The sequence below is a fragment of the Vulpes lagopus genome, chromosome 10, assembly GCF_018345385.1.
Source record: "Vulpes lagopus strain Blue_001 chromosome 10, ASM1834538v1, whole genome shotgun sequence".
Lineage (NCBI taxonomy): Eukaryota > Metazoa > Chordata > Mammalia > Carnivora > Canidae > Vulpes > Vulpes lagopus.
Window position 1 is genome coordinate 76,479,106 of NC_054833.1, and position 21,986 is coordinate 76,501,091.

A 21,986-nucleotide genomic window follows, 5' to 3' on the forward strand; every position below is an offset into this window, starting at 1 on the left:
AAATTAATCTATGACAAAGGAGACAAGAACATACAATGGAGCAAAGACAGTCTCTTCAATAAATAATGCTGGGAAAACTGGATAGCTACAGGCAAAACAATGAAGCTGGACCCCTCCCTTACACATTACACAAAAATAAGCTCAAAATGGATTGAAGACCTAAAGGTGAGACCTAAAACCACAACTAACAAAAACCTTAGCAACATATTTATGGATATGTCTCTTCAGCAAGGGAAACATAAGACAAAATAAACTACAGAGACAATACAAAAATAGCAAAGGAAACCATCAACAAAACAAAAAGGAATTTACTGAACAGGAGAAGATATTTGCAAGTGATATATCCAATAAAGGGTTAATATACAAAATATATAAAGAACTTCTACAACTCAACACCAAAAACACAAAAAAATCTCATTAAAGAATGAACAGAGGCCCTAGACATTTTTCCAGAGAATAAATAAAAATGGCCATCAGATACATGAAAAGATTATCAACATCACTAATCACCATGGAAATATAAATCAAAACCACAAGAGGTATCACCTCACACCAGTAAGAATGGCTAAAATAAAAAACACAAGAAACAACAAGTGTTGGCGAGGATATGGAGAAAAAGGAACACTCGTGTGCTGTTGACTGGGATATAAATTGGTGCAGCCACTGTAGTAGACAATATGGAAGGAGGTTCCTAAAAAACACAGATAGAGAAATACCATATAATCCAGTAATTCTACCTCTGAGTATTTACCCAAAGAAAACCAAAACACTAATTTAAAAAGATATATGCACTCCTGTGTTTATTGTAGCATTATTTAAATAGCCAAAATATGAAAGCAACCCAAATGTCTGTCAACAGATGAAGATGTAGTGCATACAAATGTGTATATACATATATATGTGCATACACACATACATACAATGGAATATATACCTGTATGTATATATACATACCACAGAAATATTACATGTATGTAAACATATGATGGAATATTACTTAGCCATAAAAAAGAATGAGATCTGCCATTTTCAATAACATGGATGGACCTAAAAGGTATAATGACAAGTGAGGTAAATCAGATAAAGACAAATACAATATGATTTCACTTACATGTGAAATCTAAAACAAAACAGAACAGAACAAAACAGACTCTTAAATATAGAGAACAAGCTGGTGGTCATCAGAGAAGGGGTGAGTGGAAGGATGGGTTAAACAGATAAAAGGGATTAAGAGGTACAAACTCCCAGTTATAAAGTCATAGTGATGAAAAGTAGAGCATAGAAAATATAGTAAATAATATTGCAATGACACTGTATGGTGATAGATGGGCACTACACCTTTCTTGGTGAGCACTGAGTAATGTATAGAATCGTCAAATCAATATGTTGTATACCTGAAACTAATATAAAATTGAATGTCAATTATACTTAAAAAAAAAACCCTGCCAAATGTGCTAAAATTAAGCAAAAAGATATTATAAACCACCAATAATTGAAATAAAGTATTAGTCAAATAAAAAGAAACAATAACAGAAAAGTTTTATTAATCAAATAAAAAATAAGAATAACAGAAAATTTCTAGATTTATAAATTAATTGCTATTTGTCAATTTGTAATTAAACATGTATGGAAGTTTTCCATGAGCAAATTTTGTGCAAAATCCCAATATATAGATCTTTGACATTATCTCTAAGTGAAAAATAAAAACCTATGGAGAAACACTCACTTGCCCTGGAAAAATATAGCTAATTGATGATAAAGACAGACTAATACCAAAGTTTTCTGATACCCAATCCTTTTTCTTTTTTATTAATAAGCAATTAATTTCATGTATTTTATTTTTCTTCTTCCTGAATTTTTTCTTACTGAATTTAACCTGTCTCATATTCTTACTTCATTATTTAGATAATACTGAATTTGTCTTCTAAGGTCCTGGCTTAAAGTATTGTACAAACTTAAGCACCCAACATATTCTTATAAAGGTGATGTACGGTAAGTTTGGACAAATCATACAAAAAACATCAGCACTAGAAATCTCACCACCCAGACTGATGCAGGCCCTGAGGGAAGTAAGTCTTGGTCTGTTCAGTTCATCATTTCAGTCACTACATGCAAACAAAAATGGTCTTTTTGTACTCATTAGGATATGGATCACTGTGTTTGTATATATCACTGTAAAATACCAATTCCAGACTGCTTAACTGGAGGATACACTAGACAGTCATTCTTCTAAAAAGAGCAGAATATTATCTGAAGAAGCTTGGATTATAATTTAATATCTGCATATTTATTTATAAAAACCTAAATCAACCTAAGTGTGCATCTTACACGTGAAACAAAATAAATCAGGTACAATTTTTACTGAATTTCCACTAAGTCTAAGCACTGAATATAGTAAGTTAATTAAACTAAAATACATTTAATTTAGCCACTGTACAAATGAACAGGAAATTTAACAAATCTAATGGATTAATCTTTCCTGGCCTTATCTTTTTTTTTCTTTTTTGAGCTCATTAAAAGTTTTCTTGGCATTAAAAAAAGCTCCAAAATAGTTTGAGGCATTAATAGGTTGAAAAATTTAGCCACTGTACAGGTGCTAAGTTAAATAGGTACAAATCCAGGTACAAATAGGCTGGTTAAGATTTGTAGCTTTTTAATGGCAGAACTGGTCTGCCTTTTAAGGTCTCCTGGGTTACCTTTCCAGGTGCTTTGTGCCAAGACGTAATAGTAAATTTTTATGGTATTTTCTATACAATGTAGGTGTTTTTAGAGAGTAAATATCCCCAAATTGACTTTGAATGGACTGAAATTCACTTACCTTGCTTCTTTTCACAATTGACTGCACAACCTAAAATAAGCTGGAGCAACCTCCCAAGCTCCACAGAATCTGAACTCTCAGTTATTTGGTTTAAATCAGGGATAAGTTCTTCAGAAATTTGTTGCCCCAAAAACTGCAGAATTGAGACAATAAATTAGATCACTCTTTTATGTAGGCTACAAAAAATTTATTACATTTAATTATGACCGGGAAATTATAAACAGGATCTTGAAATGACTTGGGTAAATTAACAAATTGATAAATCCATAACTGTTGACTAAAACCAGTTAGCAAAGCTCAAGCAGCATCCCCAAATTTTGACTACCAACCAACAACTAAAACGGTTTTACATCAAATACCCTTTAATCCCACTGTCAGAGGGATTAAGAAACCTTTAGATGTATCTATTATGACAAAACTTATGCCTTTCCAAAAATAAACAGATTTATGTTAAGCTGAAGGATATGCATAAAATTTTGATGCATGACTCATTGGTAGAAAACCACAATATAAACCATCATACTTACAAATGAACAGGAAATGTAACAAATCTAATGGATTAATCTTTTTGGGCTTATCTTTTTTTTTCAGCTCATTAAGTCTTCAGCATTAAAAAAAGAACTCCAAAATACTTTGAGGCATTAATAGGTTGAAAATTTTCAGTCTTAAAATTATTTGGATAACAACCAGAAGTATAAATATGTGACAACTTTAAAAAATAGAAACCAAATCTTTCAATGGCAAGACCACACTAAAAATTTTCAAATATAACCAAAAAGCTTTCTTGCAACAAATAATCCTACTAGAGAACTTGCTATGGTACTAAGAAAAAACCTACTTGAATAGTATACTATCTAAACTGATTTTAAAACTACTTTCATTTTGCATTTTTCCCAATTTACTTGCACAAAAGCATAATTTCACAGCATGCATACTTCTGAGGCTGTTTGCATTGAGAAGAAATGTCAAAATAAAGCTTGACACAGGAAATACTTCAATTTAATTATAGTCTATAGCATTGCATAAAATCAAATCATATAGAGAGATGACAGTAATTCTCTTGGAGAAAATAACATATTTCAAGAGTATCAATATAGAAGCAACATTATTTTACAAATCAATATATTAAATTTAAGCCTGTTCATGTTCACAAAATTAGCATGTTCTGAAAATGCCAAAAAACAATATATTCCAATTATGAATTACATTCTAGTAAGATGTATAAACAAAAATCCAGGTTATTTTCTGATGTCAATGTAATAATCACATAGCATTTTGTATTTAAACAAAGTCATATGTTTTTCATACCTCATTGTAATAACTCATAATTCCTTGAAGTACCTTCTTTAAATTACTAGCCTAATGGGGAAAAAAGAATAAGAATTCAATAAATTATTTCACGTTACTAATGAAAAAATTTATGCTAAGGTGAAAGACAACACAAACTCTGGTTTCATAACAATGACAACAAAAAACATATATTAGAGTTTTATAAATACAAGTATATGATATTGTTTAAACATGAAAGCTTTAATCAGAATCTGATTTAAAGTGTCTAAATGCTTCTGCGGGCTAACCAGGGTGGTTCTATTTAAAATGAGCTACAATGAAAAGAAGTACCAACTTTAAAGATTTAGCTATGAGCGTGTCCATCTCCAATCACGAGTAACAGGGCTTCTACTTATTCTCTTGCCACAAACAACGGACAGTAGGACAAAATGCAAGAACAACTTTTCCAAGCCTTAGATACTGGACAGTATGGAACTCTAATTTCTGAGAGAAGGAAGACAAAAATGATGAGCCTGACTTTAAGATTTCTCTCTGGAGGCAATTTTCATTCCATGGTATATAGTGTGGTAGAAACTGAACAAAGCCTGATGTTCTCACTGAGTTGAGGAGATGGACATCAGAAGTTCAGGAAGGTCATGGTAGTTAGAATTTGCAGGGCAGACAAATGAAAAGAGGTGAGCACTATGGAGAGAAAATGCTCCAGAAATTTGCACAGTGGTTTGTCACTTTTAGCTGCATATTAATTGGCACGTGAATGGGTGAAGCTCATTGAGATTAAACAAAAATAATTTCACTTTTTTTTCCATTTTTTTCCCAGTCAAGAATAATTTCCAAGGAAAAAAACAATCCAAGGAACTTTAAGACGAACAATTCCCAAGGTTACACGGGGCCAGAAATTTTGAAATTCCCATCAGCCAGAATGAAGAGACTCTGCTGCACTGACAAGCACTAACTAAAGACCCTAAAAAGGTCACATCATAGTAGTGGGTCTAATCTAGCCCTAGAGGAAAGATAATTCTACATCTGTATCCTAACACCCAAAACTTTGGAATTATCAAACCAATTCACAAGTATCTTAACTGCCTGCAAAAACAAAGTTCAACACTCTTTAAAGGGAAAGAAAAAGGCCAGCACTCAACAATGAAATTCATACTATCCAACATCCAATAAAAAACTACTATTTATGTGCAGAAACAGGAAAATGCAGATGATAATAAGGAGAAAACTCAGTCAATAGAAATGGGCCAAGAAATGAAATGAAAGAATTAGAAGACAATATAATATTAAAACTGCTAATTTCAAAATGTTCAAGGATTTAAATGACAACAGGAATACAAGGACAGAAATGGAAGATTTTCTTCTTTTTTCTTAAAGAACAAAATAAAAAGATAGTCTCTAGATAAAAAAAAGGAAGACTCAACTGTTAGGTGTCTACATGAAAGACCTAATATAAAGATAGATTAAAAGAATTTTTAAAAAGATATACCAAAACAAAAAAACAATCATAAAACTGGAGTGGTTACATTAATATCAGACAAATTAGACTACAGAAGAAGGATTGCCAGGGATAACAAAAGGCCTTTCATAATGATAAATAGATTCATTCATCAAGAAGACATTTAAAAATTAGTGTATATAAACAATAGGGATTCAAATTATATGATTTAAAAGTTAACAGAACTGAAAGGAGAAATCAACAAATCCATAATCATTGTTAGAGATATAAAGACTCCTCATCCATAACTGATAGAATAATCAAACAGAAAATCAATAAAGATACAAAAGATGCAATAGTACTATCAGTACATTTGACATAATCCAAATGCAGAATATGTTTTCAAGTACACATGGAACATTCACCAAGACAGACCATATGTTAGATCATAAAATAAGTCTCAATAAATATAAAAGAATTTCTCCGTACAGAGTATGTTCTCAAGCAAAAATGGAATTAAATTAGATATCAATAAAAACAAGAAAGGTATCTGAAAATCCTCATATATTTATAATTTAAAATACCTACTTCTAATCTACCCATGGATCAAAAGAAACCACATTTGAAATTAACGAATATTTTGACATGAATGAAAACAGGAACACAATTTGTCAAACAGTGTAGGATGTGTAAGGCAATATTTCATATTAGGAAAATAAAAAGCCAAAACTTATAATTTCCTACCTTAAGACACAAGAAAAAAGAAGAGAATATGTAAGTAGAGAAAAGGAAATAATACAGAGAGGACATCTATAAAATAAAAAACAAAAGCTAGTTCTTAAAAAGAAATTAATAAATTTTAAAATGTCAAGCCAAACTTATCAAGGGAAAATAAAGGCAAAAGATATAAATTACCAACATCAGTAAAGAAAGAGGATACATCACTAAAGATCACAACCATCAGCATATTAGTAGCAACATAACAGTAAAAAATGACTGTATGCCAACAAATTGTGGACAACCTAAATGAAACACACAAATACCCTACAAGACACAACAAAACTGACTTAAGAAAAAGTAAAAAATCAGTCTGGTAGTTTCTTATAAGGTTAAATATACACCTAGACAATGGGATACAATCATATTCAGGAATTTACCCAAGAAAAATTAGATATATGTCATTGTAATTGTACCCAAAGTAGGTAAACACAGAAACAATTCTACTATCCATCAATAGATGAGTGGGTGAGCAAATTGTAGTGTATAAATGTAATGAAATACTATTCAGAAAGAAATCCTAATATAGGCAACATGGATGATTCTTAAAAACATCATAGTGAGTGAAAAATGCTAAACACAAAGAATATACAATGTCTAATTCCATTTACATGGACTCTAGAAATCTGTAGTAACAGAAAGCAGATCCACAGGGCCAAGTGTGAGGATTAATTGGGAAGAGGCCTAAGTGCATGTTTTGGATTATGGAAATATTCCACATCTAATTACAATGGTAGTTGCAGAAGAACATAGATGTGTCAAAACTCAAATTGTGCAAAATAAAATGCATTTTAAAATTAATTTTTAAAGAAAGATTTAATTGATCTTAGTATTAATTTTAAAATCACTGTTTGGATTAAGTGCTTCTACTACTTGCTCTGTATACCTTTATTCTCCAGTTGTCACCAATATCCTCTTTAATTCGGCTTAACCAAGATTCATTGAACCAAGCTACATCACTGAAACAAAAAAACAAATGCAAAACATTAAAACGTTTCTGTTACATAGAAAGTACCAAATTAAATCACTAGGTTATTTTATATCTGAAAGCTTTAATACAAGTAAATATTATTTAAACGAACTCACTGAATTTTTAGTGATTCCTAAGAATTTCTTTTGTAATTTCTCATTATAAATTACTTAATTTAATAAACATTTACTAAATATCTCATACTAGACACTCTGGTAGCAAGAAGATGTAAAAGTCCCAATTCTAAAGAGGGGGACAAAAGAAAAAAAGAAAAAAACTAACATTCTAATGTGTCTACTGTGTATTAAGCACTGTGCTTGATGGTTTTCCCACAGTACAATATTTCATTATCATAGTAATTGGCAAAGGATTGATTATGATTATACTCAATCTTACTCTTCAGGGAACTGAGGATGAGAGAAGATAAGAGATTTGCCCAAAGTGACCTTAGTACACGGCAAAGTCCAAAATAAATCTACTTGATTGTAATTGAGTAGAATGAGTGTAAAGAGATGTCTACAAGGACGAATTTCATTTTAAGCTCATACAGTCAAGTCATATTAATATGGAAAGGCAAGACAAAGAATTGCTACATCAATTTTTTTATGTATTTAGTAAGGTTTTAAAGAATAACATTTGGCTATAGTGAACTGTGTTAATAGATCCTATGTATATATTTTTAATGATTTTATTTATTTATTCATGAAGACACACACAGAGAGAGAAGCACAGACACAGGCAGAAGGAGAAGGAGGCTCCATGTAGGGAGCCCGACGTGGGACTCGATCCCAGGACCCTGGGATCATGCCTTGAGCCAAAGGCAGACACTCAATGGCTGAGCCACCCAGGCATCCCTAGATCCTATATATTCTAAACAAATATTTGGATGCTTGCTCTGAGTAAGGAATTGAGCAAGATTAATATAAAGATGAATAATTTACTACCATGACTCTCAGGGAAATAGCTATTAAACCAGGAAAGAAAAAAAGCACAAAACTATACTCAAAGGAGAATGTATGAAATGTAAGGGTAATTGAGGAGTTATAAGAGTAATTATATTAACTATATTAATTATATTAACTATATTAACTCCACAAACACTGCAAAATAACAGAATAATAGTACGAGCAGAGGTCATCAAGTCTCATCTAAATTTTGTACTTCACAAATAAGCCAACAAAAGTGAGGGAAGCAATGAAAGGGATTCATTTCCAATGCCTGAATTTAAAAATATAAAGCTGAAACTAAAACAGGGTGCTTAGTTTTTCAGAAATCATTCTGCCTTAGATGCTCTAGTACAGAAGATACCACTTCCTACTGGGGTAACCACAAATTACTTTGCCATCTAATTCATCTATGTGGAATCTGTAGCCATTTTCTTTTGAGGAAATGAATGTTGATTATATTCAACTCTCCCCAGATGCTAAGGCTACAATTACCAACATAATTTGGCTACAAATGCATAAATGGTGTATTTATAACCAAATATTTACTTAAAAAGTTTGATCTATTTAGTAATGAACCAAAACTGTCATCAAAACAAATTCATTTTCTTTTGACATCAGATTAAGTAAAATAGGTGAGCCAGTTGTGATGGTTAATTTTATGTATCAACTTGGCTAGGTGAAGTTACCCATTTTTTGCTTAAGCATGCTTGGATGTGGCTATGAGAATATTTTTTAGATTAGATTAACACTTAAGGGCAGCCCCGGTGGCTCAGTGGTTTAGCGCCACCTTCGGCCTGGGGTGTGATCCTGTGTCTCTACCTCTCTCTCTCTTTCTCTCTCTCTCTCTCTCTCTCTCTGTGTGTGTGTGTGTGTGTCTCCCATGAATAAATAAATAAAATCTTTTTTTTTAAAAAAAAGAAGATTAACACTTAAATCAGTAGACTTTTAAGTAAAACACATTACCCTCCATTATGTGGGTGGCCCTCATCCAATCTGTTGAAGCCCTGAAGATAAAGAATAGCCTCCCTCAAGAAAGAGTGAATTCTGCCAATAGATGGTCTGTGGACTCTAGCTACAACATCAACTTTTCTCTGAATCTCTGACCTGCAGGCCTGACCTGTGACTTTTGGACTTGCCAGCCTCCACAATCATTATGAGCCAATTCCTAAAAACAAATTGCTCTCTCCTCTGTGTATGTGTCTGTATCCTATTGTATATATTTATGTCTTATTGATTCTCTTTCTCTGGAGAACCCTGATTACTAAACCAGTCTACTAACTGACCCTAAAGAATTGTATGTGAAGAGACATATGATACTATAGTTATAACATGATTAGAAAATGGATCTCAATATAACCTCTTCTAGGTTTTGTCCCTTTATCTTGTGTGCCTCTTTGTCTTCCTACTCCAAGTCAACTGCAGCCCTGTGTCTTAGTTTGCTCAAATTTCTAAAACAAAACATCACCAAGTGGGTGGCTTCAACACCAGATATTTCCCACAGTTCTGAAAGATGGACGTTCAAAATCAAGATGCTGGCAAGGTAAGTTTAACTCTTAGATCTCTTCCCTAGGCTTGTAGGTAGCTGCCATCTCACTGTGTGCTCACATGACTCTTGGTACTCTCAAGAGTACCAAGTGAGTGAGCTCTCTGATGTATGTTCTTTTATAAGCCTATCAGATCAGGGCCCCAGTCTTATGAACTTATTCAACTTTAATTACTTCTGAGAAGCTCCAAAATAGCTACACTGGGGTTAGGGCTTCAACATATATATTTAGAATGGATACAAACATTCAGTCTATAATACCCTGAGAAATACTTTCTAACTTCTTCTTTCTTATAAACAGTTCATCCTTCTTAAACAATTGTAATGACAGTCAATCTTTCCCACAATCAAACTTGATATCCAACCTCAAAACTCTCTGGACATATTCTTCTTTTACTTTTTTTCTCATTGCCACATCTACATGTCTTAACTAGACTTTTGGCCCTAACAATTAGTTCCTTTTCTCCTATTTCCCAGAACTTGAGTGAATCTTAAGGAACACAGAATCAGAATAAGAAGACTCAAGACTGAGGAAGCAAAATATGGTCCAACTGTTTTCTAAAAAGGTAAGAGAGAATCAGTATAAAATTATTTTTTAACTCTACCCATGGTGTTTGTCTTCGATAGTCTTACCAACTAAATACATGCAGTAATTAACACCTACAGGTTTCTATACATGACATAGTTGTTTTGGTTCAACAGACGTCCTGACACTCTTCTTGAATACTCAAAAGGTCTACTTACTTAAAACATCAGATTGTGAGCTTTCTTTGGGCATGTGCATCTGGACTTTTATGTATTAAAACCGCAAAGTAAAAAAAATCTATCAGAAGTTCAAGATACTAGATTTCAATGATTACAGCTGACTGCAAGCACTGGTGTCAGAGTGAGGCCAAAGCTATGTAAATCCTGGCTTTGCTAATAACTCATTATTTGACTTTACAAAAGTTATTTCACTGCTATAAACTTCTGTTTCACAGATAGACTGAGGAATGTCTACCTCATAGAACAGTATGAATTAAATGAAATAAACATATGTTTAGGGTATCTAACAATGTCTTATAATTTAGGAAATGCTCAGATGATGGCTATCATGATTTATCATTTCAAATGCTCGAATATCTACCAAATGAATGAGTGAACAAATGAGTGTGTGGTACTTGAGGCCTCTGGGCTCCTATACTCTTGATCTCACTCTTTTTCCTCTAGCAAAAATGTCTTGTCAAAGGCAAAAACAAACAAACAGAAGTTATCTGTTGCATAAAGTGGCCAAATTAAGCCTTTCTTTTAGAGGACATTATAGAGTCACATGCTATAATATAGTTGTTGTGCATTGAATTGTGTCTCCAAAAATATACGTTCATTTATCTCCTAACCCCTGATATCTGTGACTGTGACCTTATTTGGAAATTACTCCAGATGTAATCAAATTAAGATTGAGGTCAAAATAATTCAGGTAAGCCCCAATCCAGTATGACTGGTGTCCTTCTAAGAAGAGGAGTACACAAAGACACAGAGGGAAGACAGCCATGTGGCAGAGACAGAGATTGGAGCTTTGCTGCCACAAACCAGGAATGGGGAGTAGGGGGAGACATCAGAAGCTGGAAGAAGGAATGATCCTCCCTTACAGGCTTTGGAGAGAACATAGCCCAGCCAATACCTTGATTTAGGACTTCTAGCCTCCAGAATTATGAAAGAACAAAATTTTGTTGTTTTGTACCTATTCTGTAGTACTTTGTTATAGTAACCCTAGGAAAGTAATACAGTTGTAGTTATAGCTTTTCCCCCATGGGTTTTTTAAATATCTACCTATATTTTAAAAAGATAGATATATATAGATATAGATATATACATATATATAACGCATTCAGACCAGAGATAATTAGGGACTTGTAGAACCCTAGAAATAAGTCTATGACTTCCCATGTCTAAGTCATACAGTTTGGGCTTTGATTTTCTTTTTTTTTAAGATTTATATATTTTAGAGAGAGAGAGAGAGAGCACATGTACACACGTGCACATGCATCAGGAGAGAGGGGCAGAGGAGAGGGAGAGAGAGAATCTTAAACAGACTCTATTTAAGAGCATGGAGCCCAATGCAGGGCTGGCTCTCACAACCCTGAGATTACAACCTGAGCTGAAATCAAGAGTCAGATGCTTAACCAATTGTGTCATCCAGATGCCCCAGGCATTAATTTTTATGATCTTAGATCTTATTCTGTAGCATACTTGCCTCAGGTAAATAATAAAAGAATTATTCATTTAATGTTGCTACTTCCTTAGAAAGCAAAGTTTCCCTTCTCATCTTCACTAACAACTTTGATGTGATTTGATAGGAGTCACAATAGCAATCAATGCAATACATGATAGACTGTAACATATACAAAGTGCTTTGAAGTGTTCAATGAAATATGGTAAAATGTGCCCTTTTAGCAGGAATTCGATATAATGATCCAACTAGGGAGAAACGTACGCTTCTAAGTTTCACTCTCCAGATCCAGACTTCTGTGAAGCTTCAAAACAAGCAGCAGATTCAAAAAGAAAAATTAAAGTAATCCTTAGATGATAAGGAGGCTTAGACAGCTAAGTAAATGCAAAAACTGGCAAACAGCAAAAAAGAGGTTCTAATCCAGTTTTAAGTCAATCATAGTTTTATGAAGAAAGAGAGCTTTCTGATTGGTTGGCTATTATATTATTCTCGCACAAAAGCTATTAGAAGACAATAAGAGACAAAAAAGAAAACAAAAAAGAAAAGAAAATCAGAGAGCTAGAGGACCAGCAGTGACAGCGAAATCCAAAAGATTACAGAAAATGAGTTGGTGATAAGGGTCTGTAGAGTTTAACTGAACGTTCTTTTTTTTTTTTTTTTTTTTTAAGATTTTATTTATTTATTCATGAGAGACACACACAGAGAGAGAGAGAGAGAGAGAGGCAGAGACATAGGCAGAGGGAGAAGCAGGCTCCATGCGGGGAGCCCGATGTGGGACTTGATTCCGGGACTCCAGGATCACACCCTGGGCCGAAGGCAGGCACTAAACCACTGAGCCACCCAGGGATCCCTTTCATATTGCAGATGTTATAATCATAATCCTTGCACAATGTTTGGCAAAAATTAGGAAATAATGGACTTAAGCGCTTTTGATACTATATAATATGGGCCTACCCCAAATAGAATTATTAGTTGAGATTTCCCAATATTTGTGACTTCAAATTTCATGCATACTTCATTTTATTATTGGTGGAGTTATAGAAATCATACTTCCAATTCAAATATAGATTTTAAAATTTAATATTTTTTCCAAAGACAGTATTTATATTTCAGTTATCTCTAAAATAATAATCTTATTATTATAAGATTATTGATACCTTCCAGTGGCAGTAATATAACTGAAAAAAAACATTATAGACAATATACCCTTCATTTCAAAGCTGTTTCTTTTCAAGTTATTTTAACTTGTGAATGTGACCAGAACAAGTTTAAAATTAAAATCTCTTAAATAGTAAGAAACTTGTTTGCTCATTTAATTAACATGTATCTCTATGAACAAGCAAGGAATCATCAGGTAGTAAAAGTTTTAATTCTCCAGATGCAATAATGCCTTAGTACCATATGGCTGGCAGGACTTCATAGGATACAATTTCAGTGACTTTTAGAATGACTCTAAGCTTTCTTCCTTGGTATTGGGTTTATAATTCTTTCAAAAACAGTCTGGACCACTACTTACATTTGATGAAGAACTTGTGCCATGGCAACTCCATTAGTCAGCTGTTTGACATCTTGACAGGGTGCAGCTGTATTGAATGTCTGCAGCTAAAATGACATAGAACAAATGACTTTACTGCCTCTGTATACTTACAGGGTAGTGTTACCACCCTCCCCCCCAAACATACATATATATATATATGAACACTACAGAGAAAAATAACTAAAAATTGTCCTGTTTTGTTTAAATTCAGACTGTGCCAAACAAATGAAACTATATTAATAAGTTTCTATGGCTATGTAATATTTTTATAAAAGCAAACACTTAACAATTCTTGAAATCATGAAAAATTGTACCTAAGACAGTGAAATACCTTGATGTAATGTATGAAGTACTTTAGAATTTCTGAAACCCTCATGGAAAGCATTGTGTTCATTTTTAGGAGAATAACATCAGAAAGAGCTTTAGGAAAACCTATTATTTCAAGTTAAAACTTCACTCACATCATGTGGTATGACAACAAAGGCTAGAAATGTCAAGTCTAAAACTACTTAAATTACCAGTGGGCTCTGAAATAAGCAGAGCCTTAGCCTGTCATTCAACAATTAGTCTCAGGGCATGAATGGTCCAGGGCCCACCCACTACATCTAGTTTGGCTTTAGATATTACTCTTTTCAAATCTCTACTTTTAAACATTCACATAAACATCAAAAAGAGAAGTGTGGGCAGCCCCGTGGCTCAGCGGTTTAGCACCACCTTCAGCCTAGGGTATGGTCCTGGAGACCAGGGATTGAGTCCCAATGTCGGGGTCCCTGCATGGAGCCTGCTACTCTCTCTCTCTCTCTCTCTCTGTGTGTCTCATGAATAAATAAATAAAATCTTAAAAAAAGAGAGAGAGAGAGAGAGAGAGAGAGAGAGAGAGTGGGGGGGGGGGTCTGAGTGGCACAGGCCACGTCAGGCTCCACACTCAGCACAGCATCACCTTAAGACTCTACCTTCCCTTCTGCCTCTCCCCCCTCAAATACATACATACATACATACATACATACATACATACATTTTTTTAAAAAGAGAGAGAAGTGGAACTGTGGCATCTTTCTCTAATAAAGTAATACAAGACAGAAGAATTTTTGAAAAGCGAATTGTAACAGAGCTACAATGGTTTATATACTTCCTAGACATCTAATCTCAACCCATAATCATTTCAAATTAAATACACTATGATTCTCTTTGCCTAAACATATTCATCCCCTTTACTACTGAATTATATATAATTCCTTAGTTTACCACCTATTTTAATCTGATAAAAATCTCTCCCCATGATTCACCTTTAGTGATTGCTTATTTTGAGATTCCGCAAATCTATCTCCATTATCCTAATACAACATGGAAGGATGACACAAATAAATCTAGACACAGTTACTTTCAAAGTACACATACAAAGATACTTTACCAAGCTCCTACTCTATGTGGGGGCACTGTAGTATATAATGGGGTTACAAAGGAAAACCACCAGTTTTCTACCTTCAAGCAGTTTCAATCAAGAGTTAAGGACAGGAGAGATGCCTGGGTGGCTCAGTGGTTGAGCATGTGCCTTTGGCTGAGGTCATGATCCTGGGGTCCTGGGTCGAGTCCTGCATCAGGCTCCCTGTAGGGAGCCTGCTTCTTCCTCTGCCTATGTCTCTGCCTCTCTTTCTGTGTCTCTCATGAAAAAATAAAATCTTAAAAAAAAAGAGTTAAGGAGAGCAGAAAAAGATATAAATTATTTCTAAATAATGCCATTCCCAGTCTCATGACTACAATACACACAAATTGTTCTGAAATAGATGGAAGTTAACTAATTTAATTAGGGCTTGTATTTAGGAAAGACTCCTTAGGGATGATTGCCAAACGGAATGTCTTAAGTAAAGAAAGGTCCAAGACAAGGAAGCTTCAGGAAAAAGGAACATTACAAGAGCACAAATATATGAAAAGAAATGGTATTCTGGGGCCACATACAGCTCAGTATTACTAGATTTTTAGTGTAGAGAGGAAAGAGAAGGGGTGACAAACTAAGGGACTAAGAAAATAAACATGGGCCAAGACTCTGGAGGGCCATGACAAGAAGCCTGGACTTACCCTTGATGGTATCACCCTTATAATAAGAAACAGTAGAATACTTTCTACCACACAAGTTGGTTTTGAGAATTATGTAATTAGCAAACACAGCAAATTTAGATCAGTACCTGGCACATGGTACAAGCTCAATAGCTATTAGCAATGAACTATGATTCAGAGTTTCTCAATGTTTGGGGTCTAAGGGCTGTACGTATCAGAATCTCTAGACATATTCAATCAGAAAATCCCTAAGTGACTCTTATGCACATCAAATTTTTAGAACCATTGCTCTGGGTAATAATGAATCACTTTAGAGTAGTAAGGGAGTGACATCTTTAGCATATTCTGAATAGCAGCAATAGTGACACAGAGAAAGGAAGAGAGAAGGCTCCTAAAGGAGAAGGCTCCTGCAATGATCTTGTTGATAAAATGGATGGCTGAAATTAAGGTAATGCTAACTAAGAGGACAGAATGAATTTATGGAATTTAAAATATAAAATAACAAGGATTTTGCAATTTTTTTAAAAAGATTTTATTTATTTATTTATTCATGAGAGATATATATAGAGAGAAGCAGAGACACAGGCAGACGGAGAAGTAGGCTCCATGCAGGGAGACCGACGTGGGACTCGATCCCGGGACTCCAGGATCACACCCTGGGCCGAAGGCAGGCACTAAACCGCTGAGCCACCCAGGGATCCCCGGATTTTGCAATTAAGTGGATGTACATTAAAGAAAAACCCTAGGGTTTAGGGCATCTTTAAAAAGAAGACAATCACATACTTTTAGGTAAACTGTGGCTTCCATTTTTCAACTCTTCCTACTCATACTTTACATGATTAACTTTTTACAAAATGGATATGATTAGTTACCTAAAAAGGATGATTTAAGAAGCATAGACTATTAAGCAAAACAGTAAAGAAATATGTAAAAGTTATACATATACTAAGTAGTTGCCTTGTTGCTCATCATGTCCAGATTAAAACAATTTTCCCTTCCTACAGACATGGAAACTGGAGCGTCTCTTGTAAGTTCTTAAACTAGTGGCAAAATAAATTAGTGACAAACATAAATGTAAGTTCATTTGGCCAAATTGAAAGGCTTTATAACCAAGTAGGGTGAATAAATTTAAAAACTCAGTATGGGTAGTGAGGCCAAAACAGACAGCTGAAGGAAAATGTCTTCTTTCACACTCTACGTAGAGGTGAAGAAGCAAAAGACTTTTTAATAAGTGGCCTAAAAGGAACAGACAGGGCTTCCATCAGTAACCTCAGTATTCTGGCAAATAACCATCTTAGTTTCTTTTTATCTTTAAATAAAAAAAAAAAATTAGAAAGGTGGAAATGTTGTTCCTGAATTGCTTCATTGTAAATGTCTTCCCAAAATCAAGGGGAAAAAAGGATTTTCACAACTGACAGCCAATGAAAACTCAACTTTGGGTCAGCTCTATTATCATATTCTCCTCCTCTAAATGCTCATTTCAGAAAGAAGATTATTGTTTTCATAAAAATGATTCAGCCTTTAGTATTTGTGAATTTGGGCATATATTTGGCATGAGTTTTTCCTCCACCTGCATGTCAAAGTCAACAATACAAGAACTAAGAAAGCCATTAAAACAAATATGGTTCAACTCTAATTTTATTGGTGAAATTAAAGTCCCAAAATATTAAATTTCCAAATGTCACAGAGCTTAGAGGCAGAATTAAATTTATCTTCATATGAATATACTTAAAACTCATATACTTCCTCTACCTTGTAAATGATGCCCAAATTTATCCTTCAGCCCTGAGTTTTTTGTTAAGTAGTGGTATAATGTTTCTAAGAACTAATTATTTTAAGATGAGTTCCAAATTATAAAATATAACTTCTTAATAACTGCCAGAAGAGGCATCTCTTTACTAACCAACTTTTCTTTATGACTTCTCAAATTCTGTTAATGTAGGTTTTACTGTCCCAGAACACCATCTAGTGCTAAAAGAACACAGTTTACTACAACTGTCTTCTCACCTCCATGACTTAATCCCATCACAACTTTTTAAAAAAGATTTTATTTATTTATTCATGAGAGACATAGAGAGAAGGCAGAGACATAGGCAGAGGGAGAAGCAGGCTCCCTGCAGGAAGACAGATGCAGAATTCAATCCCCCCACTGGGGATCCTGCCCTGAGCCGAAGACAGAGGCTCAACCACCCAGGCATTCCCCCCATCATAACTTTTTAATCTTATATCTCCTACTACTTCTCCTCAACATGTAAAGTTACTCAGCATGGTAGGGAACCCATTAAGAGACAAGACAAGAAATATTATGACAAGGATGTGGCTTCTACTATTTCTTTTGGATCTACTGCCAAAGGAGACCATTTACATTACTGCCAGGGGTTCTGTGTTTAGAATATTCATTTCCCCTGATTTCTATTTGCTGAAATCCAATCCTCTATAATACAGTTAGAAGTTTACTTCAGGTATCTACAAGAATCTACTTAATGGTGAAATGCTGGTCTCTAAGGTCAGGACCAAGACAAGGATATAGACTATCATGACTTTGATTCAATGTTGGATTAGAGATCCTGGCCAGTTCTTGCTCCTGGGACAGAGCAGAAAACCAGTCATACAAGGGTTCTGGCCCCAAGGAGCAAATACGAGGACTTCAGACAGTGTTAAATGTTATAGGCACATAGAAAGTGGGTAGCCAGTTACAAAGGGATATAGGAGTGGGGCACAAGATGGCCATTCACTGTTACTGATTCAGAAAGATGACAAGAGATCCAAGAAATGAATGGTAGGAAGAAGCTAGCCACTAAAAGAACCAGGAAGAGAATATTCTAGGTAGAGGAAAGAAAAGTTAAGAAGACCTGGTATATTAAAAACAGCTTAACTTCCTCAAGAAAGAGAAAGTCAGTGCAGCGTGGTGGGCATGGGGAGTGTGGCATCAGAAGAGTTTGGGAAAACATGTTGGAAGTGAAGTGACATCAATAAGGCAGTGGCTGGCAAAGGCAAAATAAGATACCACAGTTCCCTGGGAATCATCTGGAGAGGTAAAGAGAAGCCAACAGACAGGTGCCCAAGAAACTAAGGCAGAAGATCATTTCACAAAGGTAAGATAAGATCATTTCACAAGTAAGATAAGCATTATACATAATAGTTTGCCAAATCTAATAGATGAAGGTCTTAAAGAAAAGAAACTCAAGTGCATTGGGTTGAGGAGTGAATGAAAGTTCAAGAAGTATAAAAGTTCAGTACTTAAAAAATTCAACTGCATAGGGAAGGGAAATACAGTGTCATTTTAATAGGGAGTGGTGGCTCTTTGTTCCTTCTTTTTAAGATAAAGAAGATTTGAGTAAGTCTACATGTGGAGAGGAAGGAGCCAAAGGAGAGGAAGAAGTAGTAAATACAGAAAGAAGATAAATGATAGAGCAAAGTTTTAGAAGAGGTAGAAGGGATGGGATCTAGAGCTGGAGTCAAAGATAAGGACGAGGTCATTTTCCCGAGGGGAGAAAAATTGGGGGCTCAAAGAGGATACCGATAAAACTTTGCAAAAAAACATGAGGGGAACTGGGTGGTTGTTCCTAGTCTTTATGCAGCTAGGCATTGTTATGGGAACAGATAGATTTGGCTGTAGCAGCATCCAAAAGGCAATAATCTGCACAATAACTCCACTTTCTCCACAGTGTTTCAACAGCCTTAGAACTCGAGAAGCAAATAACCTATTACACTGTTGTCATTTGTACCATTTTTTGCAGTTTTTAAGGAATTTTGCCTCTCATTGTGAAAATGCACAGCTCTGCCTAGCTCCCCAGCAAAAAATGGAAAGTTCTTTGATTATTCTCATTATCTGTCCTCCTCAGTGCCTTGAACAAAGTAGGAACTCAATAATTACTGGTTCAAAGAATGAATATAGTCACATAATATTTTAAAATACTGCAATACAATTCAAGAAAAATCCTAAACTCTTCCTCCACCTCATATAAGTCAATGACATCATAAAGACTAAGTTTACTACTTAAGTCAGTTGTTTGGAACAATAAAGTTACAGATTAGGATACACTCTTTAATTAGTCACTTACTTAAACAAAGCACCTCATTAAAAACAATGCTACCTTATTTCATGACAGTCTTAGGATATAGCATCTAAACCCTAATACTTATTTTGAATGAACATACAGATGAATAGTTAGCTAATTGCTTTTAACTCAGAAACCCTACATACTTTCATTATGCTTATAACAAAAGCTATTTACCTCTACACTGTAAAAGCTGCTTTAAATCATGGTTATTTCCAACAGACTTCATACGTGGCCAGAAACCTGCTCTGATTTCTCCCATTCTTTTGCATTACTCCAATTAGGAGACTGCTACAGAATCTCATCAACTAATTACCGCCTCCTGATCCAGTCTGTATACATTCCATTATGCACACACTCCTCTACACACACCAAACAACTAGTTTGGGGATGGGCAACCATCAACAGCACCTTGTGGACACACTATCAAGCAACAACCTTACCAAAATATAGGTTAGAAACCACACCTGAATGCCAGCACTCTGATGGCTGAGCACCTCCAAAAGGTGAGATATTTTACTGATAGGAATACTGGACAGATTCTACTCGTCCACCTAACACAAATTAATTAGAATATTAAACACGTACAGGGGCATCTGGGTGCCTGAGTAGGTTAGGCCTCAGGGTCTTCATCCCAGGCTCCTGAGTTCAAGGAGCATGGAGCCTACTTTAGGGAAAAAAAAAAAAAATACTAAGCACGCACAAAGTGCAAATGAAAATGCCAAGTCTTTTTCTCTATAGAGAATGCTGTCCACCGGAAGGAGGAAATGGGGGCCAGCAAAAAAAAAAAAAAAAAAAGGTAATACGAGCCCCTACCCCCAACATTTATTTTTCTCCAAACAGGAACTATGTAGAAATAACCCTTCTAAATGACTTCTACAAAATTGAATGTCCTGGGATCCTGGAGGAGCTCTCACGATCCAGGCATCAAAACCCACCTCTTGGCCACCTGTGTCCAAGCAGAGCAAAGTGGTTTGGCTGGGAGGGGAGTTTCAGCGGCGGGGAGTGGGGGGTGGGTGGGAGGGAGGCTTCGCTCCCCAGGGGCACAGAGATCCATACAGGAAGGCTGATCAGCAGACAGCAGGCGGGAGAGTCGGTGGTCCAGAGGGAGAAAATAGGGCAGCCAAAAGGGGATGGACACCGGGCTGCGGGCACAGCTGTCCGAAGCAGGGTCGGCGGGGAGAGACAAGCCTCCTCCACGCCTATACCTGCAGAGCTCCCTTCCCCCTCCCACGTCTCCGGACACACACACCTGCCTCGCGCCCCGCAGGTGGCACTCTCGCGGTCAAGGGCGACAGCAGCCGCGAAGGGCAACGCGCCCCGTGTGCGGCGCAGGTGGCCCGGCCGACTCCTCAGGCCCACCTGCGGGGCCCCCCGCGACCCGGGGCAGCTGGCCTCGGCCGCTCGGCGCCCTTCGCCGCCTCGTACTCACCCAGATGATGAGGCTGTCGCACAGCGGCAGCTCGGTCTGCGGAAGCGGCTGCGTCTCTTCCATGGCCGGGGCCGCCGTCGACCACGCCGCTGACACCGACACCTCCCTCCGCCCCGCGCTCCTCCGGGAGCCGGCGTCGACCACCTGCCCGCCGCCGGCCGGGAAAGCTCGGGAGCCAGGCCCAGCGCCCGCGCGGCTCACGCGCGAAGCCTCGCGCTGCCGACGTCGCCGGCGTAACCCCCTCCTCGCCGCCGCCCCGGTCCCCGCCCCGCCCCGGTCCCCGCCCCGCCCCGCCCCGCGGAGGGCCCCCTCCCCGGCCAGGCGCCCCCGCGCGGCTCCGCACCTGGGCCCCGCCCCCTCCGGCCCCGCCCCCGGCCCCGCCCCCCGGCCCCGCCTCCTGCCCGCGCCCGCGCACCTCTCCCCGCCGCGCTGAGTGACCGGAGCGCGCACCAGTCACAAAGAAAGTAGGTGCCCGTGAGGGGCGTGCGGGGCGGGAGGGGGCGGGAAGAGCGGGGATACGTTGCGCAGGAGGGGTTGTGATTGGACGCGGCCTCCGAGCTCCGACCAATCAGCGGGAGACAAGACAGCCTCCGGGAGGGAGCGCGGGAGGGTGGGGAGGGGTTTGTGACCTGGCAGGTGCGGTGGGGCCGGGGGCCGGCAGCGCGCGTGCGCGGCGGGGAGCTGGAGCGGCTGGAGCTCGCGCAGCCCCAGGCGCAGAAGAGGCCGCGGGGCAGCTGGCGCCGGCCTCCTCCCGCCTCCTTTCTCGCCGTGGGGCAGCTCCTACCTGTGGACACCCACACGCCGATGCCCTCCTGCCTTCCAGAATAGCTCTTACCCCCAGAATAAACACCACTCGCGATAGGGAGCGGAGAGCTGGTTTTCTCCTGGGAGCTCACCGGCAAAGAACATTTT

The 21,986-nt window shown here is 37.2% G+C and overlaps 1 protein-coding gene across 1 annotated transcript in view; it reads right to left on the minus strand.

Moving 5' to 3' along the window:
- Positions 1–21,332, minus strand: part of HOOK1 (hook microtubule tethering protein 1) — a 63,050-nt gene extending 41,718 nt beyond the window's left edge. The window contains exons 1-5 of the mRNA XM_041772547.1: positions 21,075–21,332; positions 13,506–13,591; positions 7,207–7,279; positions 4,127–4,177; positions 2,819–2,951 (exon numbers count right to left, since the gene is read on the minus strand). Coding sequence (XP_041628481.1) covers positions 2,819–2,951; positions 4,127–4,177; positions 7,207–7,279; positions 13,506–13,591; positions 21,075–21,137 — 406 coding nt within the window. The 5' untranslated portion in view covers positions 21,138–21,332. The remainder of the gene's footprint in view (positions 1–2,818; positions 2,952–4,126; positions 4,178–7,206; positions 7,280–13,505; positions 13,592–21,074) is intronic.
- Positions 21,333–21,986: the final 654 nt, after the last annotated feature.